Source organism: Daldinia decipiens (assembly GCF_022478715.1).
Source record: "Daldinia decipiens strain CBS 113046 unplaced genomic scaffold F4813scaffold_27, whole genome shotgun sequence".
Lineage (NCBI taxonomy): Eukaryota > Fungi > Ascomycota > Sordariomycetes > Xylariales > Hypoxylaceae > Daldinia > Daldinia decipiens.
The window spans coordinates 25,730-48,243 of record NW_026054570.1 but is presented as its reverse complement, the minus strand read 5'-3'; the positions used below and the strand labels follow the sequence as shown (position 1 = coordinate 48,243).

At 48.5% G+C, this 22,514-nt stretch overlaps 6 protein-coding genes across 6 annotated transcripts; all 6 read left to right on the top strand.

Annotated features, from left to right (window-relative positions):
* Positions 1-1,666: 1,666 nt before the first annotated feature.
* Positions 1,667-4,198, top strand: F4813DRAFT_397907 (uncharacterized protein; the record flags this gene model as incomplete). Its single annotated transcript, XM_049247989.1, has 2 exons — positions 1,667-2,133; positions 2,187-4,198. 2 exons carry the CDS (start codon positions 1,667-1,669, stop codon positions 3,955-3,957), a joined length of 2,238 nt encoding a protein of 745 aa, XP_049097682.1. The 3' UTR covers positions 3,958-4,198.
* Positions 4,199-4,580: 382 nt separating this feature from the next.
* F4813DRAFT_366067 (uncharacterized protein) lies at positions 4,581-6,707 on the top strand. The gene is made up of 2 exons (XM_049243990.1): positions 4,581-6,400; positions 6,463-6,707. The coding sequence occupies exon 1, from the start codon at positions 5,183-5,185 to the stop codon at positions 6,185-6,187; it is 1,005 nt and encodes a 334-aa protein (XP_049097681.1). The 5' UTR covers positions 4,581-5,182; the 3' UTR covers positions 6,188-6,400; positions 6,463-6,707.
* Positions 6,708-7,342: 635 nt separating this feature from the next.
* On the top strand, positions 7,343-9,084 carry F4813DRAFT_151755 (Clavaminate synthase-like protein). Its single transcript, XM_049238960.1, has 2 exons — positions 7,343-7,640; positions 7,701-9,084. The coding sequence occupies exons 1-2, from the start codon at positions 7,532-7,534 to the stop codon at positions 8,819-8,821; spliced, it is 1,230 nt and encodes a 409-aa protein (XP_049097680.1). The 5' UTR covers positions 7,343-7,531; the 3' UTR covers positions 8,822-9,084.
* Positions 9,085-10,981: 1,897 nt separating this feature from the next.
* On the top strand, positions 10,982-13,125 carry F4813DRAFT_391289 (uncharacterized protein; the record flags this gene model as incomplete). Its single annotated transcript, XM_049247141.1, has 8 exons — positions 10,982-11,105; positions 11,163-11,182; positions 11,252-11,288; positions 11,345-11,412; positions 11,466-11,717; positions 11,781-11,902; positions 11,955-12,576; positions 13,015-13,125. The coding sequence occupies 8 exons, from the start codon at positions 10,982-10,984 to the stop codon at positions 13,123-13,125; spliced, it is 1,356 nt and encodes a 451-aa protein (XP_049097679.1).
* F4813DRAFT_151716 (exocyst complex component Sec6) lies at positions 13,017-15,866 on the top strand. Its single transcript, XM_049238959.1, has one exon. It carries the CDS (start codon positions 13,221-13,223, stop codon positions 15,474-15,476), a length of 2,256 nt encoding a protein of 751 aa, XP_049097678.1. The 5' UTR covers positions 13,017-13,220; the 3' UTR covers positions 15,477-15,866.
* A 4,514-nt stretch (positions 15,867-20,380) lies between these two features.
* F4813DRAFT_151494 (uncharacterized protein) lies at positions 20,381-22,476 on the top strand. Its single transcript, XM_049238958.1, has 3 exons — positions 20,381-20,730; positions 20,798-21,549; positions 21,604-22,476. The coding sequence occupies exons 1-3, from the start codon at positions 20,574-20,576 to the stop codon at positions 21,802-21,804; spliced, it is 1,110 nt and encodes a 369-aa protein (XP_049097677.1). The 5' UTR covers positions 20,381-20,573; the 3' UTR covers positions 21,805-22,476.
* The last annotated feature ends 38 nt before the right edge of the window (positions 22,477-22,514 follow it).

The window sequence follows — 22,514 nt, the reverse complement described above, 5'->3', positions numbered from 1 at the left end:
ACCAGAATATCTTATCATTTTCGCTAACTGATTGGCCAGATGGCTACATGTATGTACTATGCAGTATCAATTTGTAGACCATGCTATAGGCCTGTAACACATGTGCCATCAACTTACATACACAGGTACTAACCAGGTACATTCTACATAGTGGGCCATGTTAATTCTGTCAAGCCCGTTTCGCGGGAGGGTTGCAGGCAATAAACAACAACGCACCCATCAAAATTTTAGCGAAGGTACGGTACTTAGCGCAAGTTATCGTGTTATCAGTTCTATCAGTCTATTAGGTACCTGATGTATACCTATGCTATGTAAGCTGACGCTACCTATGTATAGTGTATCTAGATTCCATTCATAAATATAGGTATACTTACCTACATTTCGTATTATTTTTATGTTATACTTGAGCATCTACAATGAACATTGATGCCAGCTACTATAATTGAAGTTTGGTTCAAATTGTTTTGAAACTTCTCTCCAGGTTGCTTCCTTGTCCCGCCCATACGCCTTAGGTACTTGCTCTTGGGAGGTCGTTTCCTCAATTCTCGGTTCGGTTCGGTTTGGTGCCAGTGCGCACAGTACATAGAAAGAACTAAGCCAAGACACGGAAAGAACGAATTCTTCTGTCTTGGGTGTGTCACGGCGTGTGAGCCGGAAGGCCGGTCAATTTTAAAAATCCCATCAAAAGCTTACATTCCCATTTTGCATTCCCATTTACATTCCCGTCCCCTCGACCACGCTCCACGCTCCACGCTGGCGTCCACACATTCAACTTTACTCAACTTTGCGCACCTGCGTCACCTTGAATATACGTCTCCAGAATGTTAGGCTGGATACATGTCGGCGATTTATTTAATCTACCTTAGACAATCTGGGACATCGAACTGTTCTTTTGCGACTTCGAGAACAACGAGCTTTACCATCTACCCTTGTTTTCTACCCTTGACTGACTCCCACCTCTCAGGCTGTTCACTTGATTGTTGTCGCAACTACTAGAGACAACTTGATCGGGAGTCTTGAAGGCTCTTTACAGCTTCTAGTGCTGTCTCAATTCCTTCTGTTGTCGTTCAAGCTCTTTATGAAGCTCGGCCGGTATATAGGCAGAGCTATGAGTGCGCAGGAAAGCCTGGAACCCACCATTTTACTCCATCGGAATTGAAATCTACCAGAACCTGACATTCCCTACGAAATCTGCAGCCAAATCTGAAAATCTGCGCGCATAATCTTTTCACGTCTGATTGGTCGCCTTGATCCATACCTAACCATCGCGTTCCTTCTCACCGAAACGATATCACAGCCTTGCGCGGCGACAACTATTCGGCAGAAAAAAACGTGCGCGCCTAGCCTAGCCGCCTAAACCGATCGCCTACCATCTCTCGATAGCCTTGCGGCTTCATACACGGTCCTACCACCGCTCTCACAATCTTCGCTCCCTTCCAACTTCCAACTCCCCGCTCCTACGATTTCCCCTCTTTGACACCTAACTTTGGTCCACGTCGACCATCCCCGCCATATTTTGTATTCCAATCTTATTAGATTTAGCGGCGTATAGTACTACGAGCCATTCGTCTACGGGATATACGATACTGATAATCGTCTTCTGGTGAAGTAGACCGGTAGCTACGCTTACCCCCGCTCACAGAACCACTTCCCTTGGTCGTGGTTCATGTACAGTTACTACCACCCTATGTCATCACCGAATCCTCGAAAAAGGCCAGCACCCGGTAGTATACCGATACAACACCCAATGGCGACACCATATAGTACACCAGACCAGTTGTTAAGGTGGAATGGTAATAACGCAGGGACCTTCGTTGATAACACTTCGAATGGAGTAAACTCTTACGGCGTTATGCCACCCTCGGCGCCATCACAGTACCCCCAAGCTACCCCTTCGAATGCCCTTGCGAGGCGAGGCATGAACAATGCTCTCGTTGCCACTAATCGTGCATTCACTCCGCAACAAAACGACACATGGCCGGGCTTTGACGAGAACTTGATTGCAAGCCAGCCTAATGGGACTGTCGACGAACACGACAATATAGAGTTACTTGAGGAGAAGGCCCAGAGGGCAAAGAGGGAGGCTCAGGCGAAGCGGAAGCAGATCCCTCCTTTCGTGCAAAAGTTGAATAGGTATGCGTGATGCATTTCTAACGCTACGCTTACACTGCTAACATTCTCAACAGTTTCTTGGAAGAATCGAAGAATACAGATCTAATTAGGTGGTCAGAAAAGGGTGACTCTTTTATTGTTCTCGATGAAGATGAGTTTGCCAAGTCCTTGATTCCTGAGCTCTTCAAGCACAATAACTACGCATCCTTTGTTCGGCAACTCAACATGTACGGATTCCACAAGAAAGTTGGTCTTTCAGATAATTCTATGAAGGCTAGCGAACGTAAGAACAAGAGCCCAAGCGAATACTACAACCCTTACTTCAAGCGTGGTCACCCGAATCTGCTTTGGCTAATCAACAAGCCGAAAAGCGGTGGCCCCAAGAAGCCTATCAAGAAACCACAGGAAGGTGAGGGTGAGAGCGACGAGGATGTTACAGTGGCAGATGAAGCCATCAGCCATGCTTTCCCTCAGCAAACTGCGCAGAGCCGAGCATTACCAGCACCGGAGACAGGGCCCCTCCAAAAGAAGGAGTTGGCAGTCGTCAGGGACCAGATGGCGGCACTGCAGACGCGGCAGAAGCAAATCAGCGAAGCCATCCAGCGGCTCCGACAAGAGCATAACCAGCTTTATCAACAAGCAATCATGTTCCAGAATATGCATGATCGTCATGAGAACTCCATCAATGCCATCCTAAATTTCCTAGCGAACGTCTTTAGAAAGTCGCTCGAGGAGCAAGGAGGCGTGCAGAATGTGAATGACCTACTAGCCAGCATCATACCTAATGTTCAGATGCCAACGGCGCAAGGCCAAGGTAGTGTGGTTGATCTAGGAGATTGGGTGCAACAGCAGGTGCCCAGTAGCTCAGCACCGGTGGGTACACCGAAGAGGCAGCACCGCCTTTTGCCTCCCATTCCTCAGAACCAAGGCATTAAAACACCCCCAGTGATGACCCCCACGGCCGGTACTCCCGCGCCGTTTTCAAACTATTCGAATCAGCAGCAATCACCACAGATGGGGCATGTCACGGAAGTCCTTGACACACCGACAGAGCCGCCTACTCCCGCTTACCTCAAACAAGAACTCGAGTCGAATCCTCAGGAGGGCATGATGAAGATCATTCAAGACGCGAACACGAATGCGGGAAATCATTCCGTTGACCTACCCAATGTTGCTGCTCATACGTCGGCAACTCTGACAAATGACCAGCGGAACCGCATGTTAAGCATCATGTCTGGCGGTCATAGCCATATTACTCCCACTCCTCTCTCCTCGGTCTCTTCGCCCCCAATACCGGCAGCCACAAGCCCATCCTCGGTAGGAATTCCATTATCTGGAGGTGTACCAGCCGTGAGCGGGCGCAATTCACTATCCCCTATCTTATCATCAATCCCTCCACCGTCGATCCAACGGATATCACAAACAGAGGAAGAGCTCGAACAGCTTCAACGCCTACAAAGCGAACAGGCCCAGAAGCTGGATGATCTCAACCACCTGCTAGGTCCCCTGAGCCCATCAGGTCGAATACCTGGCCTGGATGACTCGAGTGCCTATTTTGATGATAACATCGACCTAAACCAATACCTTGACCCAAATGCATATACCGCTGACGCATCCGGAAACGACTTCAACTTTGATACCACAACCTTCAACGACGGTACGAATTTTGACTGGAATGCTGACGGCAGCGAGTTTGCTGCCACAGATGGTCTAAACACTGGGCGGATTATAGAGACAAACACGCCAAGCCACAAGTCGCCAAGTCCGAGCGGTACCGAGGAGATATTGCGAAATGATTTAGACGATAGCCCTGGCCGAGCTACCAAAAGGCAAAGAAAGGCATAATATTGCATTGGCGGACAAACAGCACGTTACGAAGTCACAAAAGTCTAACCAAGTGGAGAAAAGAAAAAGGGATTGCATTAGAGTATTTACATGTTTAGCAAAACGCTCTAGCAGAGCCAGCTCTTCGAGAGGCTTAACACGGACGGAGGTTTAAGGGCACGCCCCTACTGCTTAAAGCAAGGTCTCAGCGCCGCGAGGGCGTCGGAGTTGGATGGAGTTGGAGGCAGCAATCGTTTATTTTCATTGATATCCCAGCTGGTCTTTCCCTTTTTCTTGCTAGTAAAGACAAAAGGCCTCCTCGATACGAGGAACACATAGGGCGGAGAAATTGATGACACGAGCTAAGCTACGACCTTTTGATAGATTTTAGACTCGCGGGCTCGCGATAGTTTCCTAGGAGGTTAGGTAGTTATAGTTGATGTTATTGGACAGGTTCAACTTCGAGGTTGAATTTACGACTTATTTACTCACATATGCGTTTTTGCCGCTTGATATCTGATATGTCCCTGATATTCTTATGTGTAGGTGCTCTCAACTTAACTCATCTGCGTCACACACATAAGGTGATGATGGTAGTCAGGAGGTTAAATATTAAAAAGAAAATACAAATATAAAAGTAAAAGGTTGTCTTAACAAATACATAGCCGCAGAGTCTTTAAATTGATGCGACATTAGCTCGCTACCGTCGAATCGCAGCGGCCAGAAACTGAAGCCTGAAAAGCACAGCCGCACTTAGACATGTCGACGAGCTTCTCCCACCCAGTAGATTAACCAACAACAGGGGTCCAAGCGATCTGCTCGACGTTTCATCCGGGGCGCTTAGGTACTATGTATTGACATCGAGGGCGACGTCACTGTGTAAGACAGGGGAGGGGAGAGAGGGGACTTGCACATACATATGTACAAAGGGCGGGCGGGATTCCAGAACAATTTGGTTAGGTTATTTAGGTTATGTTAGTTAATGGAAACTATTATTTGCTCGCTTTCTTGTAGGTTCTTTATGTTCCTTATGAAACGTGGTTTATTGCTCGTGGGTTTGGCGTTGATATATAATATATTTACCGCCACCCGCCAAATTCGCTGCGTTGTTGCTGCGAGGGAGTGTTGCTACCATTTTTGAAGTTGTTTATCTCTCTATCTCTCTCTTTTTCTCTCTCTTGAGACCTAGTTTAGACGATTCGATAAAGAACCTGTAGTACATCTCGTAACCGTCCGCTTGTTCGCAATGAACTGCACCGACGCGCCGGCCGCCGTCCCCAGCGATGCGGGCATCGCAGGCATTGGCGTGCTCCTCTCCTTCATAGTCACGGCCGCGATAGCCCTCCTCATCAGCGCCTCGCTGGTCTTCCAAGAAATGTGCAACGCCCAGAAACCCTCCATCCTCCGCCGCAAGCTGCTCAACTCGTACTCGGACCAGCAGATCCTCACCGGCATCGGCATCCAATCCGTCGGCCTGGCCAAACGGTCGAGCCTCGTCCCGTACCACTTCTTCCTCGTGTGGATGCTTTCCCTCCTGTCCATGGCCGTGCACAACGCCACCCTGCTCGCTCTCGCGCGCGACTTCCGCCGCGACTGGGTGCTCCGCTGGATGCGCGAGCTGCTCATGCTCGTCAACCTGGTGCTGTCGTGCACGTACGGGATATACATCCTGCGCTCGGTGCAGCGCGGCATCAACGACGCCACGTTCCCCGTCGAATGCGCGTGGCGTCCGGAGACGCGGGACGGGGCCCCGGCCGGCAACGCGGCCGTCTCGTACGTGGGCACCGGCGCCGTGATTGTGGGGAACGTGGTGATTTTCGCGCTGGCGATATGGTATCTGCACGCGCGCACGCGGCGCTTCTATGCAGCGGTGCAGGCTGTCGGGCTGGTGCTCATGGCGGCCTTTGCGGTCGGAGCGACTGTCCGCGTGGCGTACCTCGCCGATGCGTTCGCGCTCTCGACGCCTATCCGGCTGAGCGATAGCGGCGAGCGGGAGTGGAGTTTCGGACAGTTGCTCTCGGTGGGCATGTTGCTCTTGCCGCTGGCGACGGTGGTCGAGATTCTAAGGGGCGAGATCAAGTGCGCGCCGCCGCAGAGCGATGGGGATTACGAGGGGAAGGGTCGGTTGTTGGGCGAAGAAGAACAAGGGGAGGCGCAGGAGTTAAGGCCGGGTTTGCAGACCCAGGAACACCCGGGGTTCCAGCCCAGTCCACTTTCGAGGTCGGTGTCGAGTCTTTTGCATAAAAAGTAGGAGGGATGAGAGGAGAGAAGAAGAGAAGAGAACTGGAAGAAAAAGGAAGAAGAAGAGAGAGTATGAGAATGCTGGCATATGATTTTTGACGCTTTATGAGCGAGATGAGAGATACCCACTTACGCATGCGAATGAATCGATAATATCATTTTTCCCCTTTTATATTTCTTTTCTCTTATGGGCCGTCTTGGATGATGAGCCCGCGGCTTATATCTAATAACAATATTTCTTTAATATTTACTTACGTCTAAGTGACATATAACATCCATACCTACCGCAGCACATGTTAATCCGGTTCAGTTATTAAATACTGCCGACTTAAAAATAATAAAAAAGTAATGTCAGTGCCTTACATCATATCACTTAGTTGGACTTCAAAGGCAACGTCGGATCAAGTGGACTTTGAGGGGCGAATTAGATTTATGTGCCTGAAGTTACCTAACCTGTGTAGTGTTATCGGAGATGTTATTGCGGAATAATAATCAACTTCCTATTTATAGCCAGATATAGATTATACGAGAAGCTATTGTGAGATGTCAAGGGGAAATCTTTCATACATAACACTTAACTCTATAAAGCTAAGTCCTATGCATCCAATAATATTTAAGTATGAGTTGCGAGCGCCTTGAACTGAAAAGGGTATCGTAGCCGATTATCCCCTCACTCCGATGTCGTCGGACTTCATCGCGATGTTCTCCTACTAATGTGTTTCTGTTATCTTGGCCCGCTATGGCGTGCTGGAGAATTCCATTGTTTTAAGATGACTTCTAGAAACAATCGGGCCACATGTTATTCTATCAATTCGATCGGATCGCCCCGAGAAATCCAAATCATCTTCAACATGATGACGCCAAGGCCGACGACACGCGTGTAGATGGATGTTTTGATGCTTAGACTTCGGAACACATACACGAAAGTAGAAGGAATTGGCCAATCGTTGCTGTATTTTGCGTATAGTAAACACATATGAATGATACACAATGGTGCAACCTGGCCTAGGATTGCGTGCTAGGTATTGCGTGATCGAAGCCCCGCGATAGGTAGACCGTAGAGGGGAAGATAGGGAGAAAGGAAAAAGGTTACAGTGCCTTTAACCTAATCTTGATTCCCCCTTACGGCCTAAGATGGCGGTAGGAGATAATACATGATGCCATTATTCGGCTATCTTGTAGATGATAAAGGTGACGGCAGTGCACGGAGATAGCTATTTAACCACACGGAATGAATTTATACCTTATCTCTTAATCAGTCACCCTCCTACATCCTCCAACTCGGACACCCTGATCTCACCCTTAGACATATCGGGATAGACCAGAGGATAGACCAGAGGATAGCTACCCAGTCATGGCTCCCGCCGTAGATATTGAGACACCGGTTGATGTGATTCAGGGCCTAAAGGCCAAGGCTAAGCAAGTTGATCACTCGATATTTCCAGATGGATTAAAGACAACAGGTTAGAACAATCCCTAATTAAAAATTCCTCTATACCGAGCAGTTACTCATTGCTGTATAGGTCAACATCCACCACTGTATGATAAGCTCTACCCCTACAGCTCTTTTCCTAAGCACATCGAGGGACCCACGGAATGGAAGGCAGAGGACTATGCCAGCAACCCGGAGAGATGGGTTCACCAGTTCTCCGAAGACGAACTCGATGAGATATCCAAGGCGGCAGATGGCTTTATCGAATTAGGTCTACCCTTAACTGGAATCTCGAAAGAAAACTTCCGTCTTCCAGGTTTAGAGCCATCGTTAAAAACCATGCGTCGAGAGCTCCTAAACGGAAAGGGATTCATCCTATACAAAGGCTTCCCCGTCGACGAATGGGGCACTCCCAAATCAGCGGTCGCCTACATGGGCCTGGGCGTCTACATCGGCTACCCGGTATCGCAAAACGGCCACGGCCACATCCTAGGCCACGTCAAGGACCTCGGCGAGGACAGCACGCAGATCGACAAAGTGCGAATATACCGGACCAACGCGCGGCAGTTCTTCCACGCCGACGATTGTGACATCGTAGGCCTATTATGCCTCTCGAAAGCCGAGTTTGGCGGCGAGTCGGACGTAGCGTCCATCCACAACGTCTGGAACATCCTGCAGGCAGAGCGTCCAGATGTCGCCGAGCTGCTCACGCAACCGGTCTGGTACTTTGACCGCAAGGGCGAGGTCTCGGAGGGCGAGGAGCCGTACATCCGGACATCCGTGTTCTACCTGGAGACGTCGGACCCGGCCCACCCCGAGCGCGAGCAGCGCGTCTACTGCAAGTGGGATCCGTACTACGTGCGCAGCCTAACGCGGTTCTCGGACCAGGGCATCATCCCGCCGCTGTCGCCCGAGCAGCAGGAAGCCACGCGGATTCTCGAAGAGACGTGCGAGAGGGTGAAGCTGCACATGATACTGGACGTGGGCGACATCCAGTTCGTGGCCAACTCGCACACGCTGCACGCCAGGACGGCGTACCGCGACTTTGGGCCCGACAGCGGCAAGCCGAGGCGGCATCTGCTGAGGTTGTGGTTGGCGGTGCCGCAGGACGAGGGGGGATGGAGGTTGCCGTTTTGGGACTCGGATGAGAAGAAACGTGGCGGCATTCAGGTTAACGATAACGCTCCGGTTGCGAGGCTGGATGCTGATTGAGAGGTTGATGTGTAGAATATGATGTACCTACCTACTACCTAGATCCAGCTTGAAGCAACGTATAGCATAATGACGATATGATATTGAAGACCATACAGGGATTAGCTGGGCTAGTTTGGTTTCAATAACATAGGTAGGTACTGTAGGTACTTGACACTATCGTTTAAACATGGACAGCAAACTTGTACTCCTGGATCTATGAGTTCAAGTGCCGTGATTGCGAGAACCGAACTACTACCCCAAGGCTCCCATGGCGATCCGGAACTACCATCTCATAGTACTAGCTTGTCATCGCCATCGCCATCGCCATCGCCATCTACTCACTGCCGTAAACCATACCATACCACACCAACCTCTAAAATAAGATCTCCGAAATTCGCGTCTGTTGGTAGTAGTTCGCGTCTGTGTGGCATCTACATACCCCGGAAGATAAGGCGTTACATTATTTATGCCTTATGCCGATGCGAATAACAACCAACGTCAAACAAGTTTCGCCTTAGGGAGGGGCGCTCAGACGCGTGGGAGACAGCCGGTTCGTCGGGGTGGGAGTGCCTAGGCGCTTTGGAGCTTGGTTGGTGTGCTCAGTTCGCTATACGCGTATTTGTGGTGTTTGGAGGTGGATAAGGTATCGTGTACAGATCCGTAAACGTCTAGGTTAGGTTACCTGTCTATTCTTGGCTTGAAGCCGTTCGTAGTCTATTCTATGTAGGCGACTTGGAATTCAGCTCCGTCTTCACTTTTTTAGTCTCGGGTTTCCTTCTTTTTCTACTCGACCTAGTATAACCGACTATTACTGGGGCTGTCTAGGTAGCTATACGATGTGCATTTGAAGCCCACTTGGGATCTATATGAGGCTGTATTATACATGGGAGCAATGGCACATGACAGAACTGCGAATAGGCTCCCTACATACATTGCTACATAAAGGGCCTTATAAAAGTACCCGCGTCATAACCAATCTCTCGGCTAACAAGACCCGGGTCATAAGATAGGTAGTTATCGGCAATTAATGACGAAACTGTATCGACTGCAGATCACATAGTGTATGTCAGGGTTGCCGACTGGCCGGTAGCATGTTCGTATAATTTCCTTACCCCAGCTCTTAGTTGAATCCAGTAGCATCCAGCAGATTAGCGCAGCGGCTAGGTTAAACGCTTCCCTGGTTCACCCCTGGCTACATACACTATACCAGTTAGCGCATCCTTGTTCTCGCCTACTATGGTTCTGGGTCAAGATGATATGAATGTTGAGATTGCGGTGCATCGGTTGCATGCACGATATCGTTGTCCTCGGAGAAATACAGACTGTAGGGGTTTGGAATGGTGTGTGGTTGGACGTGTAGGTAAAACCTCAGAGTTGATCAGTTGGTTGTTCCTCGATCTTGTCTATGTACATAGATCGAGTCGTTTGGGCTTAACCATACTCTCGGGTCTATACACGTGGGCAGTAACCTGAGCAACTTGACCTACTAACCTAGGGATCTTTCCCCAAGGTCCATTTATGGCGAACATGTTACTCATGTATTTTACTTTGAGACTCACTGTAGGTAGCAAGCTGGAAATAACCCATCTAGGGTGCCCTAGTCTCCCATTACTCCCTTATTACCGTCTTGACCCGAATCGATAAGAGTTCATTAGGGGCATCGTCAAAACAGATGCGATATATGTGTACAATTATGTGGGAACGCCATTATGTTAAATAGGGAGTTCGCCGGGTCGAACTCACCTAGCTTAGACATCACCGAATTATATACATGGAAGAACAGGTTTCCCCGGGAGTAACTCTATGCCTTAAACTCATGCTTATCTTCAGCTACAACTTGGCTCTACCTAGTCTACCGACAGGATTGCTCATGGTACAATACCTGGCATACATATTACCATAACCCAGGCCTCAGGCCCCAACCCCAGTCCCTAGGTAGCTTCTGGAACGAAAAAAGTCCAACCGAGGGTCTAGCGTGTGCTCCCATGTACTTAGCTCGTATAATAAAAAAGGATCGTTACAGAGAATAGAACGTGCCCTAAGTAGTGTATTTACCCAGGAATATCTTGGCTTTGCCTACTGGGTATGTATAATAAGTATGACATCCACTCCTTCGACCCATGAGTCTGGGTCGAAGATACCTTCTGCGGTAACGACCCACGTTTGAAATCGGCGATAATGGCCGATTCCAAGACACATTCGGTCGTCTGTGCCGGAGCGTTGTTGATTGCGATCACGGCGGTATCTATGGCCTCGAGGATTACGGCTCGATGGCTTCATAAGACTATGGGAGTGGATGATGGTTAGTTTTCCTATGACTTCTAAAATTCTTTGGTGGATGTTTACTTATCTCTCGCAGTTCTAATTTTTCTGAGTTGGGTATGTCGCTCCCTGGGGATCTAAAACATGTACAAGACACTTTAATGGATTACTAACTAACCATTGTAGATATTATCAATAGGGATATGTTCTTCCGTAATGCTTGGTATGGCATCGATCTCTTTCCTCTATCTATACAGCTCTAGGTTAACCGTAACAAAGCTACGCGACACGGACTCGGGGACCATCGTGATGAAGTCGACGATGCCGACTATAAAAAATACCTAGAGGTGGGAAGCCAATTGATAATAGTATCGCTCACGCCTAAGCTGACACCTTCTAGCTTCAAATCGCTAGCTCGATTACGTTTAGCTGGGGTGTTGCAACAGCGAAGGCCAGCTTTGCGGTGCTATACCTCAGAATATTCCCCGAGGGCGGGTTCAGGATTGTTAATAAATTTTTAATCGTGTTTCTCTCCATGCAGGCCATTGAGGAAACCTGTGTTGTCCTATTCAAATGCAGCCCTATTCGAAAATCGTGGGACTTCACGCTGGAGGGCTCGTGCCTCGATCTCCATCCGCTTTGGTATTCTTCTGTAAGTGATTCAAATCCGACTCGCTGTGTTAAAAGTGCTGACCGGTATACCTTCGACGACTAGTTCGTCTTCAACCTAATCACCGATCTCGCCCTATTTCTTGAACCTATACCCTCGACGTGGAGGCTCCAACTACCTCTTACCAAAAGACTGGGACTGATCTTCATGCTTTCGCTGGGCTTGCTGTGAGTATCTCGACCTGGAGCGCCTATAAAATTCTGCTAAACACGGGTCTAGGGTAACGTCTATATCCGTAATTCGCATTGTCTACGTTACATCCATAGGCCATGATGATACATGTAAGTACTCCAATGGCTATGGAAGATGGACGGCTAGTAACAGTATAATAGACCAACTTGCAGAGCCCCTTATATGGTCAATGGTGGAGATATGCTCGCTCATAATATGCTCCTGCATCCCGTCGCTCAGACAGGTTGCAGCATTTATCCCTGGACTCAGCAGCGCCCTCGGACTCCCATCCGGCGGAGGCTCGTATAGCCACTCCGGACTTGGGAACCTCTCGATACCACTCAAGAGTTGGAGCCACAAAGAGTACATACAATCACACAAGCCGAAGATGAGATGTCAGCATAGGTCGAACGTGTTCGGGACGACAAGCCGGGTGACGGCCATGGAGATAGACGCGATCAGCGAGAACGACAGCCAGTACGAGATATTCCCGCATAAGAGCGATCAGACGGGTGCTATTACGGTCACGACGGAAGTTCAACACCGTGTAGAGGATGGGGAAGAGAATACAAAAGAATTTAATGAGGCACTGATGCCGCACCGCGATGAGCTAAGGAATATAACGGAAAGACCAGATCTCAGCAACTCTTCACGGAAGAGCGGCAGTGATGTGAGTTGGTTACGGCGTTGAAAAAACAGCTCCGTCTAATTGAAAGATATTTAAATAATGATCTATTGCCATAGAGATTTTGCGAGGCGTTCAAAAGCGTAGTGTGATAATTCCGGAATGGACATTTTGTTTGACTATAGCCTTGATTCTTTTAGTCAAAGTAGGATAATTGGGATTTTTATAGAACGAAGCCATTGCCAAGCTAAATATGATATAATACATGTATCTATTATTATACATTCTATAATGAGACAACCTAATTCACTGGGGTAGAGCAATGCTGGCTTTGTTATGCTTTTGTGAATAGGGGGACAAACATTATAACCAGTGATGGTTACCTGTATAATATGGATTATTGCATATTACAGGTACTGGTAGCTATGCTCTTATCAGATAAGCTATCAAGCTATCAAGGTTCACCTTAACGTCAATTCGTAGGCTGAACTTCTGAAGGCGCATCTCGGCCAATTAGCCATCACTTTCCACGTAATCCAACGAATCCAATCCTTCTATACCACAAACGACGACAGCAACAGCGAACGCAACTGATTTTACTAACGTGGCGCATCCATAGATTTACTGCGGAATGATCTGAAATACGAAAACCCGTATGACGGTCGTAGCGGTGCCCCGCCGACTTCACCATGGACGCGCCGCCAGTCAAGCTCTCGGAGCTCCTCCGACATCCAGATGACCTCGACAAGATCCCCGCGCTGAAGCTGGAATTCACGCGCAAGAAAGCTGCCGTAGACTCGCAGCTAAGGGGAGGCTTGAGGGATCAGTTAGAGATGACACAAACTGGTATGAATGGCATTACCGATGGCCAAAAGACGTTACAGGCGATTAGGGACGAAATGATGAAGATCGACAAGCTTTGCTCCGAGTCGCAGGACATGATTAAAGACTTTACTAGCATAAATTTAGTATCACAGGCCCACAGGAATTTTGGTGCAGTAGAACTCATGGTGGAAAATCTCCAGACATTTAACGATCGCCTTAATAGGGTTGAGAGTATGTTGAGAGAAGACGAGGAAGACAAGGAGAATATGCCAAATCTCCTTTCAGTTCATTACGAATTAACGCAGCTACGAAATATTCGAGACGATGCTATGGAACAGATACGACGAGCCGACGACCCTAGCCTACAATCCACACTAGAAAACTACTTTTCGAGGCTAGACGACGCAATAGACTGGTTCGACGAGCACGTCGGTCTCATTGCGTTAAACATGATCAACCTCCTGATTGCCGATAACAATAGCCTCGTGGTCCGCCTAGCAATCATCGTCGAGGCCGAGGAGAAAAGCGATCAAAGAGTCGAAGCTCTACAGGAAGCATTGAAGGACCACAAGGAAATGGCAACGCGATTCCAAAGTATTACGGATGGCGCCAAGAAAGTCCGAGGATATAAGGAGAAATTCCTAAAGGCGATTTCTGTCAATTGCGAAGGACAGTTTGCCGAAGCTAGGGGGGAGTTCCTGGATGATCCCACAAAGTTAGACAAAATAATGAAGTGGTTCTTCAACGATCTCAACGCCGTTAAGCAAGGAATGGTACCCTTGATGCCCAAGAAATGGAAGATACTCAAGACTTACGGTGATATATATCACCAACTAATGCACGACTTCCTAGTCGGCATGATAGACGACCCCGAATCGAGCTCGGCAAACACGCTCGAGATCATCAACTGGCCCGAGAAGTACTACAAGAAGATGCGGAAACTCGGTTTCTCGGAGAGCGATCTCAGACCCCACGTAATCGACAACCGGGAGCAAGAGTTGGTCAAGGACTTCCGCCAGCTCATCATCAAATTCCTCGACGAGTGGATCGAGCGGATTTTCGCGCAGGAGAGGCGCGACTTTGCGGACCGAAACGTGGAGGGCTCGAACTTGGATACGGATGAGTATGGCTATTTCCGAACCAAGAATCTGGTCGATATGTGGCGTATGTTACGGGAACAGGTCGATGCGGCTGCAAACTCGCAGAGAACAGATGTCGCCGAGGGTGTTATTGACGCCATGTTCCTCCGGCTGCGCGGCCGCCAGCAGTCTTTCCAGAAGATGCTCGAGGAGGAAGCGGCAATATACGAAGCAGACAAGATACCCGAGTTAGAGGGTTTCCAGGCATTACAGGATTGGCTCATTGCGACGGCCAACGACCAGATGGCGTGTATCGACGATAACGAAGAAGAGGGCCGCCTTGCCTACCTTTCGAGCTTCAAGCAGAAGTTCGAACCGCTAGTCACGCCGCAATACATGGAGCGTGCCGATAACGAGATCGCTTCGCTTAGCGAGAGCTACATCGACCTAAGTACCTGGTGTCTTAACAAATTCGCGCAGCTCGTCATATCAGTCGACTTCAAGAACGTGATGCCGACATTCTTCACGCCGCGATGGTACGAGACGACCACGATGAAACAAATGATAATCACAATCGAAGAGTACATCGGCGACTATCAACAAGTGCTGCACCACTCCCTCGTCGACGTCTTCATCCAAATCCTAGCCGACGAGCTCCTAGCGCAGTACCTAATGAGCGTTCGCAACAAGGGCGCCAAATTCCGACGAACAGACCCCTTCCAAGACAAGCTCTTCAACGACGTGTCCACGGCCTTCGAGTACTTCCGCTCCCTCCCCAACGCGGACCTAAGCAACGACATCACGCAGAGCTGGCGCGTAACTGAGGACTTCTTAGGACTACTCACCGCCCCGAAGGAGAGCGTGCCGGACGTGTTCCAGGACTTCAAGACCAAGTATTGGGACCTCCAGATCACGTGGGTCGAGGCGGTGCTCAGGTCCCGCGATGACTTTGAGAGGGGCATGTTGAATGCGGTCAAGGCGCGCGCGGCGCAGATGGATGTCGTTAGGGGCGCGGAGACTATTATGGGCAAGGTTAAGTAAGGTTAACTAAGTTAAGTTGGTAGATACTTAACCTAGGTAGGTAGATACATATATGATAAAATGAGATGAAATACCTAGGCTGGGGGGTGTATGGTTGTATGAATGTCTGAGTGTTGTAATGATTAATAAAACACAATAGGATTTTATAATCTCAGACTATTTGGTTGACTACATATACTATTCAGCAATTTTTATTGCTTCTCTAAGTTGTCCATGGCTGGCCATTTTCTTAGTGGTAGCTCTCATGATTCTACATAGTGAAGGGCCCTTTGCGTATATTCTGAATCCAAGTCTTGTTGGCTCCGAATCTTTATGTTCTGCGGCCAGATTTCTTATGGTGGGATGATACTCCATGTACTAACACGGCGGTTTTAACACATTGTAGATTCACTCCTACTACATTCGATGGCATATGAAGTATGCCTTACCAACATATTCACTTGATTCTAGAGTATACGTGGATAGGTCTTGACTGATTGACTTCAGACTAGTAGCTCTAGCCCTATCTGCCTATCCTATTTATCCCTTTACAAAAGCCACCGGCCAATCACGAACCACGCGTACCTTACATGTAGCACAACCGCCACCATTCTAGAGTCGGAAGTAAGACCTCCATTAGGCTAAAGGCATCTGGATCTCCCGGACGTCGGTTCGGCATAAGTAGGATCGGCTCGATCCCTCATCCGTGTAAATTTGGGACCTGGTATATTATTCTAAGTCAAGTGAAATTGACAACTTGGCAATGGTGAAAGACCAGAAATAGGTATACACGATATCTATATTTCCAATAGGTAGCTCCACGTCGACGCTTGCTGCCGTTTTCTACTTGTTGTGCTATGAATACCTGAAACAAGATTGGCTAATAAAGGCCGGGTTGGAGGGTGATTCAAAGGACGCCTCTTCATGGTAGAACCTCGTTTCCTCGGTTGTTGTACAAGAAGTCGCTTACCTTTTGCTGTAGGTACCTCGTATTAATCACAGCGTTGACGTATTCCGTATTTAGAAGTATTCGGCGCCTCTTACGTATCAACCTTCTGGCTGATGATTGCATATCATAGCCATGCATGAGCTCTCTTGCCGAAGGGGTCAAGTCTCCTACCTAGAGGCTGCCTGAACATTACGGTACCTGGCTGGAAGATCTTACAAATCTAAAATCTTCGAGCTACCCAATGGAACGGCGATGACTCGGATTGGCTGCCATACCGGTATCAATACTACTATTGACCTAGCGGTCAGAAATTCGGCTACTTCGGAGAAGTAGGGCATCTATTAGAAAGCTGAATGGCCTGGAGACTAGGGCCGAAACGACATCAAATGCCGCGTCATGAAGTTCCATAGAACTCCTGGCCGGTACTAAGCTCTAAAGACACGAATAAGGACGATCCGGATGGAAATCGATTATGCACTACATCAGGGGTAATATGCACCTCGCACAATTGTAGAAGGTTCATGCCGACCAACGTGGTTAAACATATACAGTTGAGCAGGATGGACCTCGCAATGGATCTGTTATGATTTGTTGCCAGGTCACTGTTCAGGTTAGCAATAATAATAATAATAATAAGAGGGTTAGGTAATAGGTGTATAAAAAACAGTAAGCACTTATTAGGTACGCCCCAAATCACACCGTTGTGTTACAAAAGAACTTGCTCATAAAGGCTATAGTATTGCCACTTATATAACAGGATCGACAACTTAGCTATCTCTACTTTAAGTTAGAAAAGCAAACTTAAGTGCCCGACTCAAACGGCAATTGGTGGGTTATGTCGTACAATAACGGTGCAGCTGGTGACGCGTACGTTAGGGCTAATAGCAGCCATTCTAACTGACTGACAGTACTGGTGTGTCTGGTTTCATTGGCTTATTGCGGATATTGAAAGCTTATAGACTAAATGCCGAAATAACAATAAACGAGTATCCATTATTAAAAGCGCAGCTGAGAGATTGAAAGAATCGCCAACGTCTTTAGGTATGGTTGAACTCTTGCGTATTTGCCGAAATAAGGGATGCGCTGCGGATATAAATGTGTTATGGGGTACCTCTAAATCTAATAGGGCGGTAATGCGTATCTAAGAGATAAACGACCGCACCACGGAGTCGGTAGGCGCTTCGGGTGAAGCGGGTAGATCGACGACCGGACCGGTACCTTAACGGGGAATAAAAATGGTCTCGTCGTATTGTAATTATCTGGTGTAACTCGACCCTCGTGGTCAGCCCTGACAGGACGAACCTAATAGTAGCATCAGGGACACAGCAGAAGAAAAAAACATTAAAAAAGCGATCCAACAAGATCAGCCGACACATCATATACTAGTTGCATAGTCGTGAGCGAATCCTCGAGCTCGCGTGACGCCCATCGCGGAGCTATCTCTCTCGGATAGAGGGCTACCGATATATCAGTACCTAAAAAGTCAGGGAAAACTGCAACACCCCAAGGGCGTATAAATTAAAACTGGTTACCCCGGCGTATTCCCACCTACGGCGTCGGTGGTACCGTAGTGAAGAATACGCTGGCTGCTTTCTAAATGCAAATGTATTTCTACTGGATAACAGGGAGTTGTACCACGTTATACACGGGTATGTGGGTTGTACTTCTTTCTGTACGTGAAGTGAGATCAAAAGGACTGATCATCGACATGGGCTATTCTAGCATCGACTTTCGCATGGTGCTAGTATTCTAAAGGTCGATCGAGCCCTGCAGGGAGGCGACGCCTACCGCTCAAGCGCCTAACACTATGGCCGTGCAGATGCAAACGGCCTTCGGCCTCGGCCGTCGAGGTGTTGTCATTATGTATGCGTTTGTCGGCTTGGCCTGAGATGCATATGCTTTGCAGATTCGAGCACCCGGGACTCTGGAAACAGACTTGGCAATGAAACTTGTAAGTTCAAGGTCGTATATTTCACCACCAAATAATGACAAACGTCAATGCGAGCCAAGCTCATCAAGGCTGTACGTAGGCTTGGCTCTGGGAACTGTCGCGCACGAAAGGCGCTTGGCATATGTGTAATGTCACAAGAAGTTAATTGGGGATGGTGTGCTTGGGTATGATAGTCTAGGCTTGTCCAAAGGTGATTAATTATTTAAGAGGTAGATAAAAAGCTTAAAAGTCAAGTGACGCTGACTGCAGTTGTAACTATTGTAACTACCTCTTCTATTATATAGTCCGATACTTACCTCTTATTACCTACGACGTCACCGGTAGTGACCCGCATTAGACATGGCATGATAGCGGCGAGTAAAGCACAAAGGTTACCACTTACATAGAGATCGGTTACCTTACTTGCAGGCGCTTTACATACCTCCCTGCCTCCACTTGTAGCTTCCATTCGTTCTATAACGGTCTAGGTTAGCTAGAAAGCCTTCCCCCTAGTCCCCCCAAGATGTTAGTTAGCCATAATTCGCTAAGACGTTTAGGGGGAACCAACGGCCTTAAGGGCCAGAACCCCACTATAAACCATGCCGAAAGCGCCCCTCTAGCTCCTAATCGGCTCCCAGTCGAGTCCCCTCGGCCCCTGTAAAATTCTAAACCCCTCGGCTCTCATGGCTTCTTCCTACTGGATTAAGATGGACCCGGGTTCTTGTGACCCTCGCCATTGGTCTCGTTGGTCTTGCGCCTGAAGCGTGATTGCCCGAATCAACGTCGAGGCCATTTATGTCATGTCATTCATTCCTTCCTTTTCCAGTACTCAAAACGGGAAAAACAAAGGAAGGAGGAACGTTGAGGATAAAGTTGGGCTAACGTTGGAGGAATTTACTTTAGTAGAAAATATTTGAAATTTGTACTTTGGCAACAATTTTTTGAGCTTTACCTTAGCTTGAAGCTTGACCCACGTCTGCGTTCAACACACACACCTCTCAACTCAAGTCTCGCTCTGCCGCGATCGCAACCGAGACTTTGTCTTGTTTGGATAAGGAGGAAAGGTAATCAATCTAGTACCTGGTTGTGTGCGGTCTTGGATCACACGTGGACGCCGACAGCTCTTCGGTCCGGCAAGATTTCCTCCTTGTCGATCGCGATACGCACCCCCCAAATCTTGCCCGTCATTCCCAGACGCCCTCTCAGCAGTGCTCATCGCCGACCAGCAGCCTCTCTTCGGAACCCCTTGAACAAATCATCTCTTGGTCCTGCACAAAGCCGCCGGCAACTAACTCGATTGTCTACGAACTACATGTCCATTGCGTAACCCGAGGACCCAATGGGAGCCTCTCACATACACCAGTCCCGATAGCATCTCAAGTAGGACGCAGTCATGGAAAGTAATGGCAGCCACGCCAAGGACAAGAGGCCCGACAGCGACGCCAGGTCTAAGGACGACACCCCTACGACCTCAACCACCACCACACCCCCTGACAATACCAATAAGAGCCCCAAGAAGAGGCGCAAGGTAAACCATGGTATGCCGTACCATTCTTCTAAATATTCCAATATTACCCTAACTCACCTCGATGCCGTCCTCGTCGTATCTATCTGTCCTGTGGGCTAATCTTGGTCGCGCGTTCCTACAGCTTGTGTATACTGCCGTCGATCTGTAAGTCCTCATTTAGCAAGTTTGTCAGACGCTCTAATTCATTGGTTCCACGTCTGCGTATCTACGCATGTAGAAATGCTGGCGCCCCTCCCCCCTTGTTTATACGGATGGGTTATTTTTTTCCCAACTGCAACCGCCTAGGTTGCTGATGTCACGGGCGATGCGCCCGAGTCTTTTCTAGTATTTGTGCGTGCGTATCTGTGCGCGTGCGCGCGTTGGTGCGTGTTGTTGGGCTTCACAAAGTACTTGGCTAATACCAATATTTCCGGGCTTATAGCATATGACTTGCGATCTCGTATGTAAGATCTGTTCCTACTTTCCTGTGCCTATGGCTTGGGGGCGTTGCCCAGGTTTGCATGAGCTAAGATTAACCGGGGCCTTACCCCTATTGAACAGGAGAGACCATGCACGAGATGTATCAAGCGAAATATTGGCCATCTATGTCATGATGAGCCCCGGGATCCGGATTCAAAGAAGCTCAAAGGTACCCCCGGTGCGGCTGGACACGAAGAGTCGGAGATCCAGCCCGAGCTACCGCAGAATTCAATAGATCAGAGCGCCGCTGCCATGGCACCACCGTCATTCGACGGAACTGGAGCAGCTCAAAGACCTAAGCAAGGTTTTGGTGCAGCTGCACTAGGTCAGGCAAACCCCCTACAGCTTGTGTCACCGAATCCGGTCTCCAGTATGCAGGCCAATGGCTCTGGCAGCAATATGAACCAATGTAGGTTTTGTAAAACCCTTGTGAACGTCGTGCTGGCTAGGGGAAAAAAGCTGAATTGATCTCGTAGTCGGTGGGTTCTCTGATGCCTGGCTATCCGCCCAAAATCAATTCCACGATATGCATCACTACCATCCTCAATACATGCTTGCCCCAGAAGTCTCCCACGAATTTAATCTGCTCAATGATTTTCTGAACACTAGCCTCCTCGATGACGCGGGGAACCTGCCAGACGACCAGAATCTGTTGTTCAGGAATAATCTGTCGCAACTTAATCAGTCCGAAATGGCAAGCTTCGTGGCTGGCAGCAATAGCAACATTCTATCTACGAATTCGATGCAGGCAGGTTCCATGCCTCCGCCCAGCACGGAACAGGCCGGCTCCAGTGCCATCTCTCCAGACAAGACGCGTGAATTCTACCTCCAGGCGGCGGATCCATCAGGAAACGACACGCCAGAGGCGCGCATGCACAGTGTGATGAAGGCCAAATACAATGCAGGCCTTCTAAAGCCGTTCAATTACATCAAAGGCTACGCTCGGTTGTCGTCATACATGGATACCCATATTGCTCCCGCGTCGAAGCAGAAGATCCTTCGACAGCTGGATCGCTTTCGACCCAAGTTCCGAGAGAAGGTGCAGGGACTTAGAGATATCGAGCTTGTCTACGTAGAGATGTGGTTCGAGAAGACCCTGCTAGAATATGACCGAGTCTTCGCAGCCATGGCGGTCCCGGCTTGCTGCTGGAGACGCACCGGGGAAATCTTCAGGGGCAACAAGGAGATGGCTGAACTTATCCACGTTCCAGTAGATAAGCTACGAGACGTATGTATTATACTAATAACGACCGAGAAGTCTGCTGATCAACTTTACGTATAGGGTAAAATTTCGCTGCACGAAATACTGACAGAAGAGTCGCTCGTACGGTATTGGGAAGAATTTGGCACTATCGCGTTCGACGCGGCCCACGACACGCTTCTAACGGCGTGTGCTTTGAAGACCCCAGATGACCGATCGATCGATCCGATCATTAACTGCTGCTTTTCATTTATGATACGTAGGGACGATCACAAGATGTGAGTAGCGAGCCTCGGCCTAGGCAAAATAGTTTGGATGTAGGAATACTGCTAACCGCTATTTCTACTTATACAGACCCAGCCTCATCGTTGGCAATTTCCTTCCGCATGACCCTCCGCATTCTTAGAATCATACTATATCTCTATGGGATATTGGACGGCATCCAAATAATTTCTATTTGGGCATCAAAGCAGGTATTATTTTCGCATTAACTACCTCTTATACGTTATATCAATGGCATAGTTATGGGTAATCTGCAAAGGTTGTTGGCTATTTCAAGATATGATAGATGTAATGCATTCTTATCCAAGAGCTTCAGGGGCCACGTCATGTCTAGCAGTCTAGCAGCAATTATATCGTGGAGGTACTTTGTTTCGGGGTACTAAGAGGGAGAGACGGAAACAACGATGGTATCCCACTAGGTTTGGAAGGTGCTATTGGATCTTTCTGCTACGACTTCCCCTGATTGGAAAGTAAAGTACAACACTACCTTTTCGTACCTGACCATAGACTTTTGGAGAAAAGACAAATAGAATTCCACCAAATATCTTTCATGCTTTTTCCCACCTCTGCCAATCAACTCAAGACCTCCCTTTTTTCGATGGTGATAATGCCCCTTTTGCAAACCCCCTAGGCAAGCTACCGAGATCTGAAACTCTTTCAAGGTGGCCTTTTCGCGTCGCTAACCGATCTAACCGCCGCTTACGCACTGA